Here is a 20,407-nt window from a genome sequence, read left to right as displayed (position 1 = left end):
GGGAAGCTGCAGCCAGGGACTCTTGATCTGTGCTGGATGCGGGTCCTGGAGTCTCTGGGAACGGTCTCCAGAGTTAAAGGGGGCATTTTCCACCCCCTGGGGACAAAAACAAGGCGTTCTTCAAACACTCAAGGCGCCCATGACCCCAAAGTAAGGAGGAACCACTGGAACTGACCAAAGGTCTCTCCACCCAATGCCTACACGGCCACAGCCCTTCTTTTAGAATCCTGACAGGTGTCTCCTGAGCCTCCGCAGCCCAGGCCTGTGTCTGCACCCACACACCTGTTCCCAGGCAATGCCAGAGGCACGGTTTCAGAAAAAGGAGAGAGGAAGAGGCATTAGTGCAATCTCTGGACAGGTGTTAAGTGAGCCTCTCCCATGTGCCCGGTGCTGAGCCAGGCACTGAGGGCAGAAGGATGAGTCGATCAGGATAAGCAAGTGGCAAAGCCTCGGTGGCACAGATGGTAAAGCGTCTGCCTGCAATGAGGGAGACCTGGGTTCGATCCCTGGGTCAGGAAGATCCTCTGGAGAAGCAAATGGCAACCCACTCCAGTACTCTTGCCTGGAAAATTCCATGGACTGAGGAGCCTGGTAGGCTACAGTCCACGGGGTTGCAAAGAGTCAGACACGACTGAGCGACTTCACTCAAAAAGCCCAGTCTCTGGGTTTGTCTGGTGGCATTGAAACTGGAGGGAGTCCCACCACTTAGCAGCTGTGTGGCCTCGGGCAGGCCCCCTCCCCTCTCTTGAGCCTCAGCTTGCTCCGAGGGTATAAGAGGTTATCCTGAGGGAAGGATGCTGCATTCATGAGCCTCATATCTCTCGGGCTTCCCCGAGTGGGACATTCTTGTTATGAATCTGCTGGGGCACGTGGAAGGTGCCCTGAGCCAAGAAGCGTGCTAAGTGATGAAAGCGTGAGAAGTGACTCCAGGGAGCAGAGAGGAAGGACACGAGAGCCAGCGGGGTGCAGGCAGCTAGGAGGAATGAGGGGGTCCCCCCAGAGGAGATAGGAACAGAAAGCTTTCCAGGCTTCTGTCTTAGAAGGAGAAAGAGAGGAGGTGAGTTTGGAGGAACCTGAGCATACAGGCGGATGGGGGGACGAGAAGCAGGGGGGCAGCTCGGGGGTTGCCGGGCCTGCCTGAACCCGGGCCAAAGGGTTCTCTTCACAAAACTTCCCCAGGCGGGAACCATGTCTCAGCCCGCGGCCAAGGCCTCGGCCACCGCCGCCGTGAACCCAGGGCCCGACGGGAAGGGGAAGGCGGGCCCGCCCCCAGGCCCCGCCCCGGGATCCGGCCCCGCCCCCGCCCCGGCCCCAGCCCAGCCGGCGCCCGCGGCCAAAGCAGACCTGCCTCCCGGCAGCTACAAGGTGAGCGCGCGCCTGGGGGCGGGGCGGCGGGGCTGCACCCCCGCGCCTGCGCGGCCCCCCGCCCCGCCTCGCCCCGCCCCCGCCCCGCCCCGCCCCGCTCCCCACCTGCCCCCCCACCCCGCGTCCCCGCCAGATGCCCAACAGGCTTGCACCTGCTTTCGAGTTTTTGTCGAAAGCAAGAAACAGAAGGAAAGAAAGCGGGCTGGCTTAGCATCAGGAAACAGCTGTCCCAGAAGGTCATCTCGGGCAGAAGGCCGCCCTCAGCCCCTCCTGAAAAGTGTTTCCAAGCGGCCGGTCAAGCTGAAAGGGCTCCCGGAGAGCTAGGCATCCGGTCCCCTGGGACCGGGTTGGGTTGCAACCGCGGGTATTCAGAACTGGGTCATGACGCGCTGTCAGGCGGTCCACCCGCCCCCCAACCCCACCCCGGCCGGCTTTTACTTATGCGGCCCCTTATTTAATGGTTTAATTTCAATTTGATTTTTCATGAATACAACACGCATCTGCAAACCCCCTATTTACACGAAAAGGCAGGACTTGGTAAACAGCCTCTATCTAACTTCAAAGTGTCCCCCGCCCCCGCCCCTCCACTCCTCCTACCCTCCCCGCACGCCCTCCCGGGAGCCCACCTCCCTCCTCCCCTGGGCGAGGGAACTGCCATCCTCACCCCGCCCCCTCACCTGCTTGCTTGCTGTTTTATGTGCTTTGATGCATTATTCTTTTAAAAGTATATATTTACACTTCATTTGTTTTTAACTTATTGAAATATACTGTATGTAACCGTTCCGGGGTTTTCGTTTTTCTTTTGTACCTCCTATGAGATTTATAACAGCTACTGATGCTGTGGTGCATTGCTGTGGGTCATTTGTTGTGGCTGCTGTGTGATATTGCAGAGCGTGTCCATCACTCCTGACTATCGTGGGGTGGGTGCGAGCTTTGCTGTCAGCCATGTCACCTGCAGGAGCTTCTCTTGGGCGGATAAGTGTAGGAGTGGAAGGGCTGGGTCATGGGTGTGTTGAACCTCTCTCCCTTTTACAGCTGGGGAAATTGGGGCTCGGAGAAGGCACACGCTTGCCTCAGTTCAAGCGAATGGCAACGATTTCCCAGCTCCAGACCACGAGCAGTCAAAAACCAAAATTGGATGCTTAGTGAGAGGAGGGCATTAGCCCATGTAGACACAGGGGCCCCTGCTTCTGGCCTCCCTTGTGGTTTGATGGGTAGACTTATGAATGTTTCCTGAGTATCAGCTCTGTGGCAGAGGCTGGGGCTGGGAGATACAGAAATAGATCCACCCCTTTGGAACTGGTGAGTGAAAGGGGAGAGGGGTACTTAGAGACCCGGAAGAAAAGCACCAGTGACTGTGTATGTGTTACTTGTGCTGCTGATGGGATGGGCACAGTGTGGGGAGGGGGGGTCATTCGACCAAGCTCACTCAGGGAAAGGGTATCAGGGAGGGCTTCCTGGAGGAGGTGACATCTGATCCTAGACCAGGACAGGGGACATGAGTTCCAGGACTGGGGTGTGTGGTGGAGAGGGCGTTCCAGGCAGAAGGAACAGCACAGATAAAAAGGCCTGGAAGGAAGATCCATCAGTTCCTAAGGATGGCACAGACATTAAGTTCAGAAGTGGAGGGAAGGCAGGACAGGATCGTTTCACAGACCTTGGCTCCGAGCAAGCTCTCAGTTGATTTGGGCAGGGCCTGCTCTTCGGTACATAGATACTTAATGCATATTTGCCCTGGAGCCTCTCTGCTTTGGAGGTACTCCCCCCTTACTCTGCTCCCTGGGCACGGGGGCTTCTTTCCTACAGCTGGTGGTCTTTGAGCAGGAGAACTTCCAGGGCCGGCGGGTGGAATTCTCCGGGGAGTGCTTGAACCTGGGAGACCGTGGCTTCGAACGAGTGCGCAGCATCATTGTCAGCTCCGGACCGTGAGTGTGTAGGCGGGCGGTGGGGGGGGGGGGGGGCACTCCCACAGCCTTAGTAAAATAGGAATACGAAAACAACCATAGCTGCTCTTTACTGCCTTCCCCTGTGCTAGCAGAGACGCACACGGTCATCCCTCAGTACCCTCCGTGGGCTGGTTCCGGGACCCCCAGCAGATACCGAAATCTGCCGATGCTCAAGTACCTGGATAAGGCATAGTCCAGCCTGATTTCTGTATTCACAGATGCAGGATCCACCCCCACCCCCCATACTGGGGCCAACTGTGTATTATTTCTAGGGCTTGTTTCAAAGCCAAGAGGGAGGAAAGGGAGGTATGGTTCTCCTTCCCATTTTACAGATGAGGAAACTGAGGCACAGAGAGGTGATCTGATAAGCATAAGGGCACGCTGACAGTAAGGCATGATTCCAGGCTCCAGAGAAATGTTGTTTCTGCTGCAGAAGGGGCCCCCTGCCCATCACTGATGGCAGAAGCAGGGCAAAGTGCCAGGTGTCCACTAGCTGTCCCCTCTCCTGGGCAGCAAGCAGCCTTTAGGATAGTAACGAGCTTCTGTTGAGTGCCCACGAGGTGCCAGGCACCAACTGAGGGCTTTACCTAGCTGATCCTACAGTGCTGTGTGGGAGAGGGGTGGTTCTTATTCCCATTTGATGGATAGGGAAACCGAGGCTCAAAGGGTGAGTGGCAGAGCCTGGGTTCGACTCAAGTTGACGAGTTTCACTCACAGTGCCTGTATCATCCTGCTCCACAGGCTGCCCCTGACTCTCTGGGCCTAAGGCAGGAATAATTGTCCCTTGGACATAGTGGTTGTGCCAACTTCAACCCCTGTGGACTACGCTCAGGGCACAGGGCCAACCTCTGGACAAGACCCACAGGGCCTGTTTGCCTCATCTCTCCAGCCAAAAAGCCCGCAAGGGGTGTGATCAGCCAGTACACCTGGCATCCCAGGGCTCTGGGTGCTACAGAGGGCAGAGATAGGCTTTGAGATCAGACAGGCCTGGGTGAGTCCCAACTCCCCTGTTTACTTTGTTCAGTGTCTGAGCCTCAGTTTCCTCATCTCTGAAATGGGCAGAGTAATGGTCCCCACTCCCTTCCACTAGATTATTCTCAAGTCTGAAGGCAATAATGCAGCATGGAACTGGCATTCTGTGGGTGCCCAGACGTTAGCTGGTGGTAACGAGGATTATTGATGCTCCCTGATGCTCTGTGTGTTTAGCCAAGTTACCATGGGCCAGGGTAGGCTGGTAACCTCAGCCCCACCCTCAGATTCAAAGCCCAGCTGAGAAGAGAAGCTGCCGGATGTGGCCAGTTTGGGTTTTCAGGCTTTTTTCATTATCAGTGACTCAAACCCAGAGTATTTCTCCTCCAACAAAGATGCAGCTGGTCTTTGGTGTGTGCTCTGGGACTGCGCCTGGTGGGAGAGATAAGGACCTGTGTCCCAGGGCCCCGGGCCCGTGTCAGGACCAGTAGGGCCCTGGGAGAAACAGTGGTGGAGAAAGCGATGGAGGGGATGGGGTGAGCGGGGTGGGGGGAGGAGAGGTGTGCCCTCACACAGGTGGGGAGGGGAGGCAAGCCCACCTGAAACCCACGAGGCCTCAGCGGACACTCGCCACCTCCGCCGTGTGACTTTACACCAGTGACTTAACCCCTCTGAGCCTCAGTTTCCCACGTCTGTGAACTGAGATTCCTGCACTACCTCTCTCCTTGTTCATATGAGCCACAGGAGATGAGAAAAGGCACTAAGATAGACAACTCCTCACTCGTATACCAGACCCTCACTGGGCACTGTGACTCCTGAATAAGACAGTTTTAGGAGAGGGTGGCAGGGTGGCAAGACCACATCAGTGTCTGTCTTTCCATAAGCTCAGATCTCCGGCTTCCCTTCCTCTTTAATCATGAACGATCTTGCTGGCTGTGTTTTCTCTTTAGACCCATATCACCTCCTGACAAGGTAGATGCAATCCTTTCTTCTCCTTGATGGAGGCTTAATGAGCTCAAGTGACTTGCCCAGATCACACAGAAAATAAATGCTAAAGTGGGATTAGAACTGGGGTCTGTCTGTTGCCAAAGTCTATCCTCTTGACTCCTGCACGGCACCATCTTCCAAGGCTCCCTCTCCATGCACCCACTCATCCATCCATAGATCAGTTCATCCATCCATCTGCACACTTATTCTCCATCCATTTATTTATCCCTCTGTTCAGCACTCCCTCCATCTGTCCATTCTCTACCATGCATCCAGCCAGCCAGCAATACACTCCTCCATAGACCCATAGATCCAGCCATCTACCCAGCCACCTACCTGTCCATCCACCCATCTGCCTGTTCATTCACCCATCCACCCGTCACCCATCCACCTGCCCATCCTTTTCTCATATGCGCCAGCCTCTGTGGGGCTGTTGCACGTTCGCCTCTATTCTGGAAGAATAAATCTGCATCATCACTTCTGTCACTCTGCTATGTGGGCTGGCGCCTTCCTCAGACGAGACCTGAGGCTCTTTGGACGCGTTCTGTTTCAGCCTGTGGTTGTAGCCTTCCCCGCCCCCATCTTCCCCTTCTCATTCTGGGTAGAGGAGGGTCCCAGCCCCCAACAGGGAGATGAGACTCATGTCAGCGTCCCCAGCCCTCTCTTGTTCCCTGAGAACTCCGGAACACAGAGAGGAAAGTTTAAGGGGCTCCTTCGTCACAGCCTTCTCATCTATGAAATGGGCATCATCTTATCTCCCCCAGAATCCCTGGTCCTTTTAACAACAAGCTCACTTCCCATCCTCAATCAGGCTGCGTTGAGAAAGCCCCCATCTGATGTCAAGCTTATAATTAATCCTTTTAGAGAACTGAACAACTACAAATGCACAATCACATTTAATTCTCATAGGCATCTGAGAGGTAAATATTACTCTCATTTCCCCTTCCACTGCTCCAGTACTGATTACTGTATTCTGTATGCTAGGCCAGCCTTTATCAAACACGATTCAAGCACCTGTATCAATTTTTCCCTACCCCCATACCTCCAGGAATATTATTTGTTTAATATACTTATTTGATTTTTTACAATAGTATCTATTTATTTGGCTGCCCCGGGTCTAAGTTGTGGCACGTGGGATCTTTTAGCTGTGACATGAAAGCTCTTAGTTGCGGCACGTGGGATCTAGTTCCCTGGCCAAGGATCAAACCCGGGCGCCCTGTGTTGGGAGCGTGGAGTCTTAGCCACTGGACCACCAGGGAAGTCCCTACTTCATTTTAAAATGACCCTTTTTTGACACAAATAAACATATATCAAAAGAACCTTTGCATCACTTTTACAAATGGAAAGATAGTATCACCTGCTGTAAGTAAAAGGTATCTGTAGAAGATTCCTACCGTGAACACAGTATAATAGCCTACTCAAGGCTCTGGGCCGGTGGCCTGTTCTTCCTTTGCTACAAAGATAAATTGTTGTTGTTGTTCAGCTGCTAAATCATGTCCCACTCTTTGCGACTCCATGGACTTCAGCATGCCGGGATCTCCTGTCCTTCACTGTCTTCTGGAGTTGGCTCACATTCCTGTCCATTGAGTCAGTGATGCTATCTAACCATCTCATCCTCTTACCGTCCCCTTCTCCTCCTGCCCTCAATCTTTCCAGCATCAGGGTCTTTTCCAGTGAGTCAGCTCTTTGCATCTGGTGGCCAACGTATTGGAGTTTCAGCTTCAGCATCAGTCCTTCCAATGAGTATTCAGGGTTGACTTCCTTTAGGATGGACTGGTTGGATCTCCTTTCAGTCCAAGGGACTCTCAAGAGTCTTTGGGGTTTTAAAAAATGTCTTCTGATGTGTTATTTCCCCCAAGTCCTCATAGGGCTAAAATTATGTGTAAATACTACATCTGGGGAGATATTTGGCTTCTGTAATTATATACACCATCTCATTTAATCCTGCACCAACTTCAAGAAAATAGGCAAATTAGATGAGGAAACCGAGGCTCAGAGAAGTGAAGCGTCTTGCCCATAGTCTCCCAGCCAGTCCGTGGCATAGCCTGGGATCAACCCCTCCCCGCCTCCAGCCTTGGGGCTGCCTTGCAAGGCAAAGATGGGAAGGCGAGTGTGGGGAGGGGCCTTCTGCCCATGATGGCTTCTCCTCTCTGCCTTCGCCCCTCCTGACTCTCTCTACCCTGCCCACCTCTCTCCCCGTCCAGCTGGGTCGCATTTGAGCAGTCCAACTTCCGGGGGGAGATGTTCGTCCTGGAGAAAGGCGAGTACCCACGCTGGGACACGTGGTCCAGCAGCTACCGCAGCGACCGGCTCATGTCCTTCCGGCCCATCAAGATGGTGAGTGGCCCCTGGACCAGGCTCAGGGCTCGGGGGAGATTCTGGGGCAGGAGCAAGCCCGAGGTGTGATGGCCAGGAGACCTGAGGAGTCAGATGAGCAGGAGAAAGGAAGAAGGAATGTTGGGCAGTGAACTCTGAGCTCGTCCGAGGGCAATGTCTCTATGCTAGTCAATTCACAAGGTACCCATGATACACTCATCACGTGCCCTGGGGAGCCCGGGAGCTGCAATGACTGAAGCCTGTGTCCCCTGTTTAAAAACAAAACCCTGTTTTGTTTTTAAATATAGTTTCATTTCTTTCATTTTGGCTCTGATGGGTTTCCATTGGTCCACAGGCTTTTCTCTGGTTGCAGAGAGCGGGGACTGCTCTTCGTTACAGCGCACAAGCTGCTCTCTAGTTGCGGTGGCTTCTCTTGTTGTGGAGTGCAGGCTCCAGGGGACACAGGCTTCAGTCATTGCAGCTCCCGGGCTCTAGAGCACAGGCTCAGCAGTTGTGGGGCTCAGGCTCAGCCGCTCCCGGGCACGTGGGATCTCCCAGATCAGGGATGGAGTCTGTGTTTCCTGCGTTGGCAGGCGGACTATCACTGAGCCACCCGGGAAGCCCCTGGAACCCAGTTTTTTCCTTCTTCACTGCTCTCAAGAGCATGATTGAACCTGCCGGTTGTTGCCTTCCTTGATTCTGTTTGTAGAATGTTGCTAATTCCTGACTACACTTTAGAGCCTCCTGGGGAGCTTTGAAAAAATCTCGAAGTCCACCCAAAATGTCAGACATGCAGGTTGAAGCTTACGTGATGGCTGCAAAGAGGGATATTGCAGAAGGGCACGGTGAACTCCCTGACAAAAGTTCTATATACTGAATTAGCCCCTTTGTAATGTTTAACTAAAGTAACATAACTTCAAGAAGGTTCAAAGCTGAAACAGGTTGGAGTTGTCCCCGAGCCAGTCACAGGGTTTTTTCAGAGTTATGTTGATGGCGATTCATTAGCCAGCCACGTCTTCTCTCACCAAGGTCAGTTTCTGATGATGGTACCAACTTCCGCTTTCCGAGGTGGGAATTTTTATAAAGAGTTGTTGTGTGCGTCCATTTGAGATTATCAGGTGCCCACAGCCAGTTGTTCGGCCTCACCAGATCTATCTTAATGGGTTATCCAATCTGATCGTGTTCTTCTCAGAATCCGAGGCTGAATTATCAGCCTTAGCAATGGACCCTTTGCGAGAATTCATAGATTCTTCTCTCAATCAATGGTCCTTATAAGGCAGTCTAGGTCAACAGACGGCTGTTTGATAAAGCAATCAGCTAGGCCACTTGCAGTAACTTCTAGAGCTTTTCTGTCCAATACAGTAGCTACATGTAGTTCTTAAACACTTGAATCTTGGCTAGTCCAAATGGAGATGTGTAACATACATGCCAGGCTTTGAACACATAGCAAAAAAGAAAAATAAGAATGTAAAACACCTCATTAGGGACTCCCCTGGTGGCCCAGGATTGAACTCAGGGTGCCAGTTCAATCCCTGGTCTGGGAACTAAGATCCCACATGCCACATGGCACAGCCAAAAATTTTTTTTAAAAGACCTCATTAATACTGCTGTGTTGTCTGCCTATTAAAATTAGCACAATTTAGAAATATTTGCTTAAATAAAATATATTATCAGAAAAAAAATCCCAATGCCAGGACCCCACCCCAGACCAATTGAATCTGGATCTCTGGGGCTCATTTGCAGGCACTGATTTCTTTCCATGCCTCTGAGGTCTCTGGGTAGCCAGGGCTAAGAGCCACTGGTCTAGTCCCTCCCCTGTACCCCTGCCACCATCCTGGGTGGCCCATTTTCTCTCTTACCTCCAACTTTTTCCCCAGCTGGGTCCCCTGGCTCCTTTCCAGCCCTCTCTCCTGGGATGTTAGAGGGATCTCTGTCTCGACCATCTCCCACATGCAGTCATTCGTTCCACCACAGACACGTGGACATGTTTCTGCCAGGCTCTGTCATAGGCTCTGGGCGTGCAAGTGTGCTTATAGCAGGCAAGGTCTCTGCCCCCATGGGAGGCAGCTATTGAAAACCTAATCACAGAAATCCACCTGTAATGGCAAACAGCCGTGGTGCTTACTGCACGGGGGTCTTGCAGGGTGTGCTCGGAGAGGGGAAGAGGAAACTGGGGCTCTGGTGTTGGGGAAGGGGGGGTGGGAGTGGCTGGGGTTGATCCGGGGAGAGAGCCCCCAAAGGATGGGGACCGAGTCAGCTGTGGGCACAGCCTTCCGAGGGACAGTTGGGGCAGAGTTTCTGGAGTGAAGATGGGCTGGGTGGAACGAGGAGCTAAAAAGGGGGGGCTGCTGTGGCTGCAGCAGAGGCAGTGGAGGGGAGCAGGGTGCAAGATGGGAGCAGGGACACGCTTCTCTGGAGGGTTCTGCCCCTGGCTGGCTGTGTGACGCCGGTCAAGAAGCTTAACTTCTCTGAGCCTCTGCACCCCTGATCAGCATAATAAAAATATTGAGTGAATTTGTCTGGAGCACTTGGTGTATTCCGGGCATCATGCTAAGTGCCCTATATGGGTTAGCTCTGTGAAGTAGAGGCTGACATCCTTATGTGTCTGGATGAGAAGGGCGCTTCGAGGCTGGATGTTGGCAATCCCACGATGGCCTGAGCAGGCTCAGCTCTCTCTCTCTCTCCACGCCCAGGAGGCCCCATTCACCCCTGACCCGTCTCTCCTTCCCCAGGACGCCCAGGAGCACAAGCTCTGCCTGTTCAAAGAGGCCAACTTCAAGGGCAACACCATGGAGATCCAGGAGGATGATGTGCCCAGCCTCTGGGTCTACGGCTTCTGTGACCGCGTGGGCAGCGTGAAGGTCTCCAGCGGAACGTAAGGCTGCTCCTGTGGGCCCTCGTCCCCTGCTTCATTTCGAGCTCAGGCAGGCTGGGAGGGCCACCCCCCCGGCCCGACAGGATGTGACATCAGACGTGCAGGAAAGGCCGGAGGCCTGGATTCTGCCAAGAGAGTGTCATCGCCCAAGGGGGCGGGGCTGGAGTCATGTGTTGATGAATTACATGGTGTAAACAATGCTAGCAATTGTCCTAAGAAGTGGGAAGATGCAGCGAGTTGGGGCTTCTAGCCCTGTGTTTGGGTTGGAGAAATAGTGAAACGAGGAGGAGCAGAGTGGATGTGAATAGACCAGTCTGGGTGGGTCGAGGAAGCGGAAATATGCAGGGAGAGTGGAGCTTCTGGGGACATGAGCAGAGAGAGGTGAGACCATGTAACGAAAGGGCCTTGGCCCTGTCACTGATGTGCTGTGGCACCTGGGTGAGCCACAAGCCCTCTCAGTGTCGCCCTCTATACAATGGGCACATCAGAGTTCTTAATCCCAGAGGATTCTTTCTGCTCTGAACTCTAGGATTTGAAGCTTTCAAAACAGAGGCCCCCGCCTTGACCCCATGTCCGTGAGAACACAGGGAAGGGCCAGATACCCAAAGGAGGTCACTTTATCCATCCCCCTACCTCCAAAGAACCATACAAGACACCCCTGATCTCCTCGAGGCAAGTGGAAGGCATCTACCTCTCCACCCCAGATGCTTTTCTGAGTTCCTATAACACCATCAGGGCTGTGGTCTTTTTCTTGCTCTTTTATCTTTCCCTGAGACCCAGTATTCCAGTATGTAAGCCATCTGAAATTTACCAAACATTGTCAATAAGCCAGGCTCTGTGCCCGGCACACGGCGGAGGCTGAGGTGAAGAAGGCTCAGCTCCTGCCTTCAGGGGCTTATTCAGTCTAGCAGGGGGATGTCAGTACACCTGTGAGATGATGTCCAGCAATAATAGATGAGAGATGGTCCACACAGGAGTTAAGAGGGAGAAGAAAGGTTTCTGGGACTGGGTTCTGTGTGCTGGAGTGGAGGGCAGGTCCAAGGTTTACCTGAGGAGGCTAGAACTTAAGCTAGACCTTGAAAGATGAGCAGGGAGTCTGAGGGAGACCTGGAAAGACCCTCCCAGCAGAGACAATGACAGAATTAGAAATTAATCATGTATAATAAGTGGTATTACATGCTTACAATGGACTGAGCACCATGCTAACTTCTTTCAATGAATCATCATCGAGTCTTTACAATACACCCATGAGGCAGGTTTTCATCATCCCCATTTCACAGACAGCAAGCTGGGATTCTGATAAGTCACCTGTCTAGTAAATGGCAGAGCTAGGATTTGAACTGATTGTCTCTGATACCAGAAGGTGTATTCCCAGCCACTTCACACAAATTCACTTTCCGACAAAGGAAACCACTTTCTGAACCAAGACTGCCCCTTCTTATTGCTAACCAGTCCCCAAGCCCTGTCTTCACTCCCTTGGATCCTGTTCTCTGAGCTCCAGGTCATCACTTTCAGTGGAATGTGTATTACTCTCCCTACCATGTATCTGTAATCCACTTAGCAAAGTACTCTGATTCATTTTCCCCTTTGGCCCCCCAAACCCTCATAAACCAGCTCCCATGACCATCCCCGCTTCACTTAGAGGAGGAAGCCGAGATCTGTCAGAGAGGTGAGATCACCGCCCAGAGCCAGCAGGAAGGGGCCAAGCCCGCCCAGAGGAGCCCTGGGTGCCCCGAGCCTGCGAGGACAGGTGAGGGTGGAGAGCAGGCTGCAGGGCTGGATGCAGGACTCGCGGGTCCAGGGGGGCGTCTAGGTGCCCGGTAGTGAGACAGGCCGCCTCCACACCATCCTTCTTGCTTTCCCCCCAGCTGGGTTGGCTACCAGTATCCCGGCTACCGTGGGTACCAGTACCTCCTGGAGCCTGGTGACTTCCGGCACTGGAACGAGTGGGGGGCCTTCCAGCCACAGATGCAGGCCGTGCGTCGCCTGCGTGACCAGCAGTGGCATCGCGAAGGCTGCTTCCCCGTCCTGGCCACCGAGCCGCCCAAGTGAGTCCACGCGCCGCTCGTGTGGCCCGCCCTGCTGCAGGCTCATCATCCCCACTTTCCCCACGCAAATAAAAATTCCTGAAGCCAAGCTGTCTCCTGGGTCTATGAACAGATGCAGGCCTCGGTGTTGGCGCACGACTTCGTCCGTCTTGATAAGTATTGTAATAATCAAAACAGCAAGCACAGGACTTCCCTGGTGGACCAGTGGTTGAGAATCCACCTTGCAGTGCAGGGGACACAAGTTTGATCCTTGGTCAGGGAACTAAGATTCCACATGCCGTGGAGCAACTGCACCCTCACGCCTTGACTAGAGAGTCCACGCGCCACAGCAAAACATCCCACATGATGGAACATAGATCCTGCACGCTGCAGCTAAGACCTGATACAGCCAAATAAATCAAATAATTTTTTGAGTTTAAAAAACTACAAGTCAAAAAAAAAAAAGAACCCAGCCAGTACCACTAAGTTCTTTGCATTCTCTTTGTATATCTTTTGGACAACTCTTCAGTTCAGTTCAGTCACTCAGTCGTGTCCAACTCTTTGCAACCCCAAGGACTGCAGCACGCCAGGCCTCCCTGTCCATCACCAACTCCTGGAGTTTACTCAAACTCATGATGAGTCAGTGATGCCATCCAACCATCTCATCCTCTGTGGTCCCCTTCTCCTCCTGCCCTCAATCTTTCCCAGCATCAGGGTCTTTTCAAATGAGTCAGCTCTTTGCATCAGGTGGCCAAAGTATTGGAGTTTCAGCCTCAGCATTTGAATGACTCTAGGAGGCCAGTATTGTATAATTCTTCCTATTTAACAAGTGAGGAAATTGAAGGTCAGAGAGGGAAAGCGACTTGCCTAAGGTCACACAGCTGTCAAGTCAAGATTTGAACCCAGTCAGGTTCCAGAGTCACAGTCTTAAAAAAAAATCTGTGTTTTCAAATTCTTCTCCTTCAGGTACTACTCTTCTGATTTTTTTTTTTTTTTTTGGCGTTCTCTTCTTACCACCTGTCTTGTTACTTATCATTTTTGTTTAAATAGATAGCATTGTGTGCTTAAATGCATTGATTTGTAAGTAAAACTCGATAACACTACAGGATATGGAAAACTGGCATCCTATGCCATAGATAGGAAGCAGTCATTTAAATAAATATAATTTACAGAAGGCCAAGCACTGAATTATCAGCAGATACCACTGCTTGCTTAAGCTTTGGCCTGCAGCCTGCTCACTCTTTGATGAAATGGGCGATGAGCAAGTGTTGGAGGGAGGTCTGAAAGAAGTGCTTGCCCAAACTGAGCTGTTTCTCCCTGATTTAATCAAAGAAGAGTCAAAAGAGGGTTATTTTCTTGTATCTGATTTAGTCCTGGGTCCAAGTTCCACCTAGCATCATCTCTCCCGCTACAAATGGCACATGCCCTGTGCTGGAAATCCACACCAGGCAGTATGACTCCCGTATCAAGTAGCTTTGACCGATATCATGAATCATTAATCTCTGCAGGAGGCCTGGGGGAGGTGTTGCCACAGATATCTTCCTGGAGGAGAGGGTATTTGAAGGGGGCCTTGAAGGATGAAGTGGGAGCTTACTTGGTGGTGAACGAGGGAGATGGCATTCCAGGCAGAGCAAACAGCAGGGTCCCTGCTACCCTACATGGCACCTTTGTGCAAATGATATAAAGATACTTCTTCCTCAAGACATTTGACTGTTGGGACTTCCATTGTGGTCCAGTGGTCAAGAATCCGCCTTGCAATGCAGGGGACATGGGTTTGATCCCTGGTTGGGGAACTACGATCCCACACACCACAGAACAACTAAACCCGTGCACCACAACTAGGGAGCCCGTGCGTCCTAATGAAAAGATCCCGCATGCTGCAACTAAGACCCAATGCAGCCAAATAAAACAAACAAAAGAAGACATTTGTCTGCCATCTGCCAGAAAGTATTGGTATAAATCTGTGATGTCTATGATGTCAGTATGGTACCCTTATGCAGTGCCCAACCTGTACAGCTGTACTCGGCAGCCATGGAGCACCGTGGGCAAAGGCACAGAGGTGGAGAGAGCTTGTGATGGGTCCATGTGACGCTTATTGAAGTGGGAGGAGGAGCTTGGTGGTTGAGTGGGTGGAGGTCGGGGGTGAGAAGGGAATGCAGAGGGCGGCAGAAGAGGAAGCCGGAAAGAAAAGTGGGCCTCATGACACCCCACTCTGTGGTTTTGCTGAGCTTCAAAGCTGAAGATCTTCCCCTCTGGGACATGCATTTTCCTTCTTCCTCCCACTCTAGTTCTCCCACCCTCCAATCTGACCAGCCTCTTGCGTTTGAAGTCAGGGTGTCTTGTCTCGGACCAGAAGGTAGGAGCCCTGGGTAGGAATCAGGAGATATGGTGTTAGTCCTGCTCTATTGCTGCTGCTGCTGCTGCTAAGTCACTTCAGTCGTGTCCGACTCTGTGCGACCCCATAGATAGCAGCCCACCAGGCTCCCCCGTCCCTGGGATTCTCCAAGCAAGAACACTGGAGTGGGTTGCCATTTCCTTCTCCAATGCATGAAAGTGAAAAGTGAAAGGGAAGTCGCTCAGTCGTGTCTGACTCTTCGCAACCCCATGGACTGCAGCCTACCAGGCTCCTCCATCCATGGGATTTTCCAGGCAAGAGTACTGGAGTGGGGTGCCATTGCCTTTTCCTGCTAGGAGCTACCAAATATTGGGCAAATGGCTTCTGTGCCCAGGACTCATTCTTGCCATCTATAAAATGGCAGCATAAACAAGTCCATCCAGCCTCAATATTCTGATGCTGGGACTCTGTGTTTCCAGAGTTCTGTGATTCTCAATGATTCTGCAATGCGTCTCTAAGTGTCCACGGTCCTCGAAGGCCAGTATCAAGCTACATAGATGGCCATCCTCAGTTCCTAAGGTGTGTGAGCACAGCTCTGAAGCTCTGCTGCAGTGGGATTGTATGAGCCATGCAGACCCAACTTTTCACATTTCTTCAGTGCTTAGACCTCATCAAAGGCAAGATGCCACATGATCTTATGATCCAAGAAAGGCAAAGAGAAATACTATCCATTTGAATATAACAGTTACTTTCTAATCACTTAGAACTGTTATTTCATACTTATTGAGAGAACTACTTTAACCTTTTTATACTTATAGATAAATATATATTATATTTAAACTTATTAATATTTAGGAAAAACTTTTTCAGCGTGTCAATTTTGTGAATCCCATAAAAAGAAAACACGCCGGAAATCCATCAGTGAAGTGAGTCCTTAAATTTCTTTGCATTTATAGTCTAAACCTTCCAGATTGCTTTCCACTCAAAGCTGTTGATGTTTTTCTTTTTTCACAGGTGTTATATTAAAAAAAATGTGCACATTAGCATCGCTGATGCATAATATATACACTTGGCAAAAACAGCTGAAAAAACTTGGAAGAAAATAACAAACTAATTATTTTATATTTAATTTGTTTTTATCAAGATGTTTAACTTTTGCTACTGAATTTATGAGTAAACAAAATGTGGTAATAGAAAACAGAGAACCAATAAAAAGTACAAGCAAAAATAAGTAACAAGATAAAATGAAACAAGGAAAAGAAAAGAACATCTGAAAAGGCCAGGAGTGAGGGTCACGTGAGAGTTATAAAGCTATTATTGTTCCTCCCTTGAGTCCTAGTTCCTATGTGTCTCTTGAAATGTGAACATCTCACCACGTGGAACAGGATTTCAGAGCTTACAGATGTCACATTTTTGCCTCGAAACAGAAACTTTCAGTTTCTACTTAATCAGGTGCTCAACAGAAGCGGTTCACGGGCACGACGCTGGGGGATACCAGTGGAGCTGGACTTGGCCACGTGGCCACGGTGCCCACAGCCTTCTTGGGAGCTTCTCAGTGCTGGTTTGGATTCTTCATGAGTTTTGCTGTAAACGCCTGCTTCAGGATGCAACGCTTGGGCAAGCTGGGATGTCGCTACATTTCCACGCTAGATCCCAGGTCATGAATCTTTGAGTCTCACACCTTTGGGAAGACCAGGCACCTCGGCTATGCAATAGCATCTCCCATCCACAGTGACCAAGGCAGCCCACAGCATTTTGAGCACTGGGACGTGGGTACAAAGTCACGATGTGTGTGTGCAGGGTGTGGGACGTGGGTGGGAGCTCCACCTGAGGCATCACCTCTCCTGTGCCAGGGCCAGATGGTGCAACTGAGTTTTGGGGAAAGAGCATGTTGCTAGAGTGCCCTGAGCAGCTTCTAGAGAGATGAGCATCTTTTTAGGGCCATGTTGCCATGACAGCCAGTCACCTGGATCCGATACCCAAGATCAAAGGCCTCTGTGAAGCTTGGGTACCCAGATAGTTAGGGTAACCCCACATACTTCCAGCAAGAGAAGTGAACCTGCCCCTCTGTCCTAGCCTCCTGCCTGCTGCTGGGTCACCTCCCACTGCCCCTTCAGCCTCCCCGCTCCCACCACCCACCACCCACCACCATCCTGAGTTTGCATCTCAGCTCTGACATGTACTAGCTGTTGTCCTTGATCAAGCCCAGTTACCTGATAGAACCTCTGTTTCCTCATCTGTAAAGTGGGAGTAATGATAATAAAACCTTAGAGGTTGTTGGAAGGAGTAAATCACTAGCTTGAATGTCCTCTTTATAAGGTGCTTAGAGCATAGCAGGCATCTCAGGAAAGGGGTTTATTTATTTATTTATTTATTTTTCCTTTTTTTTTTATATATTTCTTTTTCTTTTCTTTTCTTTTTTTTTTTTAGGAAAGGGGTTTAGAATCCACATGCTTCGTGCCACATTTATTCTTTCTGGTTTCGATGACCATCGACAGAGGGGCTCCTGTGTGCCCGGCTTTGTCTAGATGCTGGGGAGACAGGTTGGGGAATTCAGAAAATGCCCCTGGCCCAGTTGTTCACAGGCTAGAGGAGCAAACAGGAATAAACTCTTTCATCTACACTTTCACAGTCACAACAGTTTCCCAGGCTGCCTTGTCCAGTGTCCATCTCATCAGGACATTTGTCAGGGCTGGGGGTTGGGGGTAGGGTTAGGCTTCCTCAAGGAGGAGACAGTCGGCTTGAGACCTGAAGGGGTTTTCTGAGTCGGAGGGCTGAGAGAAGAGGTCCAACCTAGAAACCAGGCGATCATTCTGGTCCCCTTCTTTAGCACCACCTCTGAGATCTACCAGTTTTATCTTCCAGATATTTCTAGAACCCAAACATGCCCTCCATGCCCCCAGCCCCGCTGGGTTGACCAGCTTCCCCCAGAGTATCTCAACAGCCTCCAAAACAGTCTCCCTGCCTGTCCTCTTCTGCACAATAGCCAAAGGATCTTTGCGGAAAGCAAAGCTGGCCCCTTCTTCCTCTGTTTCCCGCCTCCCATATCTTTCCAGCTCTACCAGACTCCTTCTTCTAGCCCACAAAGCCCTGAAGCATCCACCCCTGCAGACCTCCCTGACTGCCTCTTACCCACCCCACATTCTGTCCACTCTGCACTTCATGACAACAGTCCTTCCTGCTGAATGTTTATACCTGTGGGTCCCTGCAACTGACACAATCTCCTATGATCCCTGAGCCGTGCTTCAGGCTTCAGTGTAAACACCCCAGCCCTCCCTCCTTGGACCAGGTTGATCACCCTCTTTCCAGCCCCCTAATGCTTGCTGGGAGCTGCAGCAGACACAGGAGACGTAGGTTCTATCCTGGGGTCGGGAAGATCCCTGGAGGAGGAAATGGCAATCCACACCAGTATTCTTGCCTGGAAAATCCCATGGACAGAGAAGCCTGGAGGGCTACAGTCCACGGGGTCGCAAAGAGTCGGACAAGTCTGAGCAACTGAGCAGGCACGCATGCACAAAATGCTTGTTGGAGGGTTCAGATTCCCCCACCTGGATGCAGGACCCTTGCTCTTGTGTTACTGGCTGACTCTCACGCCCAGCACAGGGTCACAGGGTGCTCAGGAAATGCATGTCGCTACAGTCAGACCTCTCTTCCTTTGATCTCCATTTCTTTGCCCAGAAAGGGACATTGTAAAGCACCCAGCAGGGTCACCGTGCAGTGAGTCACACCAAGCCTGTGGTATGTGCACGATAAACACCATATAACATTATTCAGTAACAGCTGGTTCCACGGAAGCAGAGGAGTTCATTTCGCCAGTTCCAGCAGGCAGTTCCTACGTGGCAGCCACTACTTATTGGACATATGAATGAATTAATGAACGAGCTACAAATAAACACGTGGCTGGACATGGACAGATTACTTAATATCTTTATGTCATTTTTTTCTTATCTGTACGATGGGGATGATAATGGACCTCTGACAAGGTTATTAAAGGTTTAAATGTATAGAGAGTGCTTAGAGCCATGCCTAAATAGTATCTAATTATATTACTTATAGAAAGCTAATTCTATATGTATATGAGCTTCCCTGGTGGGGCTAGTGGTAAAGAACCCACCTGCCAATGCATTAGACATAAGAGACCTGGGTTTGATCCCTGGGTCAGGAAGATCCTCTGGAGAAGGAAGTGGCAACCCGCTCCATTATTCTTGCCTGGGAAATCCCGTGGACAGAGGAGCCTGGCAGGTTACAGTCCATGGGGTCGCAAAAAGTGCGACACAACTGAGCACACACACAAACAACAACAATGTATATGCCTGTGTGTGTGTGTGTGTGTGTGTGTGTGTATGCAGTTATGGTGGTAACTATTATAGAAATTATTTTAAATAGGTAATATATGAAAGAAAGTGAAAGTGAAGTCGCTCAGTAGTGTCCGACTCTTTGCAACCCCATGGATTGTAAGCCTGCCAGGCTTGCAGTTCAAACGAAAAAAAAAACAAAGGCTCACAGTAAAAAGTAAGCCTGTTCCCCTTCCTCCCCTTCCTTCAGGTATTCAGCCCACATGGATGTAACGCACAGATCGGTCTATTATCTGCTGTTTTACAGACGGAGAAACAGAGGCACAGAGAAGTTAGACTGAGACGAGACCTACCAACCCAGAGTTTTCGTCTTGTCTGTCAGGGATTCTCCACCTCACACTACTGACATTTTAGGCTGGACGGCACTTGGTTTTGGGGGAAGGAGGTCAGCCCTCCTCCCCTTCATGTAGGCTATTTAGCAGCATCCCAGGCCTCCACCCACTAGATTCCAGTAGAAACATACTCCCACCTTCAGCGCCCCCCCTCCCTCCGCAGCGGTGACAATCTAAAACGTCTTCAGACTTTTCTAAATGTCTTCCTGGGAGCGGGGCGGCCCGCAAGAGAGCGAAATCACACCCTCTTTGAGAACCCCTGATGTATACGAACTGTAGCGCAGCCCTTCCCTCTCGTCTCTTTTGTTTTATGCAAACAGCATTTAAAACACTCGGCCCAGGGTCTGGTTTTCTTCTCCCACACCAATTCCTGGCGATCATTCCACTCCCCGGCATACAGACAGAGGGAAATTCTCTTAAACAGAACTGCCGGCGGGAGGAAAAGTGGTAAGCTGCCTAGGCCTGGGGGTAAACCAGCATGCGGTCCAGGGTTGCTCTGGGACGTCTCCCTGGGACGCCCCGCCCCACCGCGCGGTCTGGAGGCGGGACGGGGATGTTGGGGAGCGGCCGTGGGCGGGCCTGAAAGGGGGCGGGACCACGTTCCAGGCACGCCCCCTGGCGACGTCACGGCGCCGCGGCCACGCCTCCCCCGGCCGGGGCGGCTGGCGAGCTGGGAGTCGCTGGGCGCGCGGGGCTGCCGCGGCTAGCCTCTCACGGTAGGTGGCCCCGGGGCGGCGCGGTGGGGGGGCCTGGGCTGCAGCCGCCAGCGGGAGGCCGCCTGCGGGTCGGCCTCGAGCACCGGGGAGCCCTCGGTCCTCGCGGCTTTTTCCCTGGCCCGGCCCGGCTGCTCCGGGCTCCGGGGCTGGGTGCTGGGAGGAAGGCGGCGCTGGCGGGCGTCTC

General features: G+C 51.6%; 2 protein-coding genes and 1 long non-coding RNA gene across 4 annotated transcripts in view; all 3 read left to right on the top strand.

Moving 5' to 3' along the window:
* Nucleotides 1-1,173: 1,173 nt before the first annotated feature.
* Nucleotides 1,174-12,594, top strand: CRYBB1 (crystallin beta B1). Of its 2 annotated transcripts, none has more exons than XM_055549926.1 (5): nt 1,174-1,365; nt 3,172-3,290; nt 7,472-7,604; nt 10,316-10,458; nt 12,327-12,594. In XM_055549926.1, the coding sequence occupies exons 1-5, from the start codon at nt 1,189-1,191 to the stop codon at nt 12,508-12,510; spliced, it is 756 nt and encodes a 251-aa protein (XP_055405901.1). In that variant the 5' UTR covers nt 1,174-1,188; the 3' UTR covers nt 12,511-12,594. The 2 variants fall into 2 exon arrangements, with proteins under 2 accessions (XP_055405901.1, XP_055405902.1); XM_055549927.1 differs by lacking the exon at nt 1,174-1,365 and adding an exon at nt 1,653-1,902.
* A 2,038-nt stretch (nt 12,595-14,632) lies between these two features.
* LOC129630221 (uncharacterized) lies at nt 14,633-16,028 on the top strand. Its single transcript, XR_008703602.1, has 3 exons — nt 14,633-14,841; nt 15,691-15,746; nt 15,835-16,028. It is a non-coding gene; the product is annotated as an uncharacterized LOC129630221 (long non-coding RNA).
* A 4,066-nt stretch (nt 16,029-20,094) lies between these two features.
* Nucleotides 20,095-20,407, top strand: part of TPST2 (tyrosylprotein sulfotransferase 2) — a 53,582-nt gene continuing 53,269 nt past the window's right edge. The window contains exon 1 of the mRNA XM_055549990.1: nt 20,095-20,223. The gene's annotated coding sequence lies outside the window, so the exon portion shown is untranslated. The remainder of the gene's footprint in view (nt 20,224-20,407) is intronic.

The sequence above is a fragment of the Bubalus kerabau genome, chromosome 16 (genome assembly GCF_029407905.1).
Source record: "Bubalus kerabau isolate K-KA32 ecotype Philippines breed swamp buffalo chromosome 16, PCC_UOA_SB_1v2, whole genome shotgun sequence".
In the NCBI taxonomy this organism is placed as follows: domain Eukaryota; kingdom Metazoa; phylum Chordata; class Mammalia; order Artiodactyla; family Bovidae; genus Bubalus; species Bubalus kerabau.
This window is presented reverse-complemented; position numbering and strand designations above follow the sequence as displayed.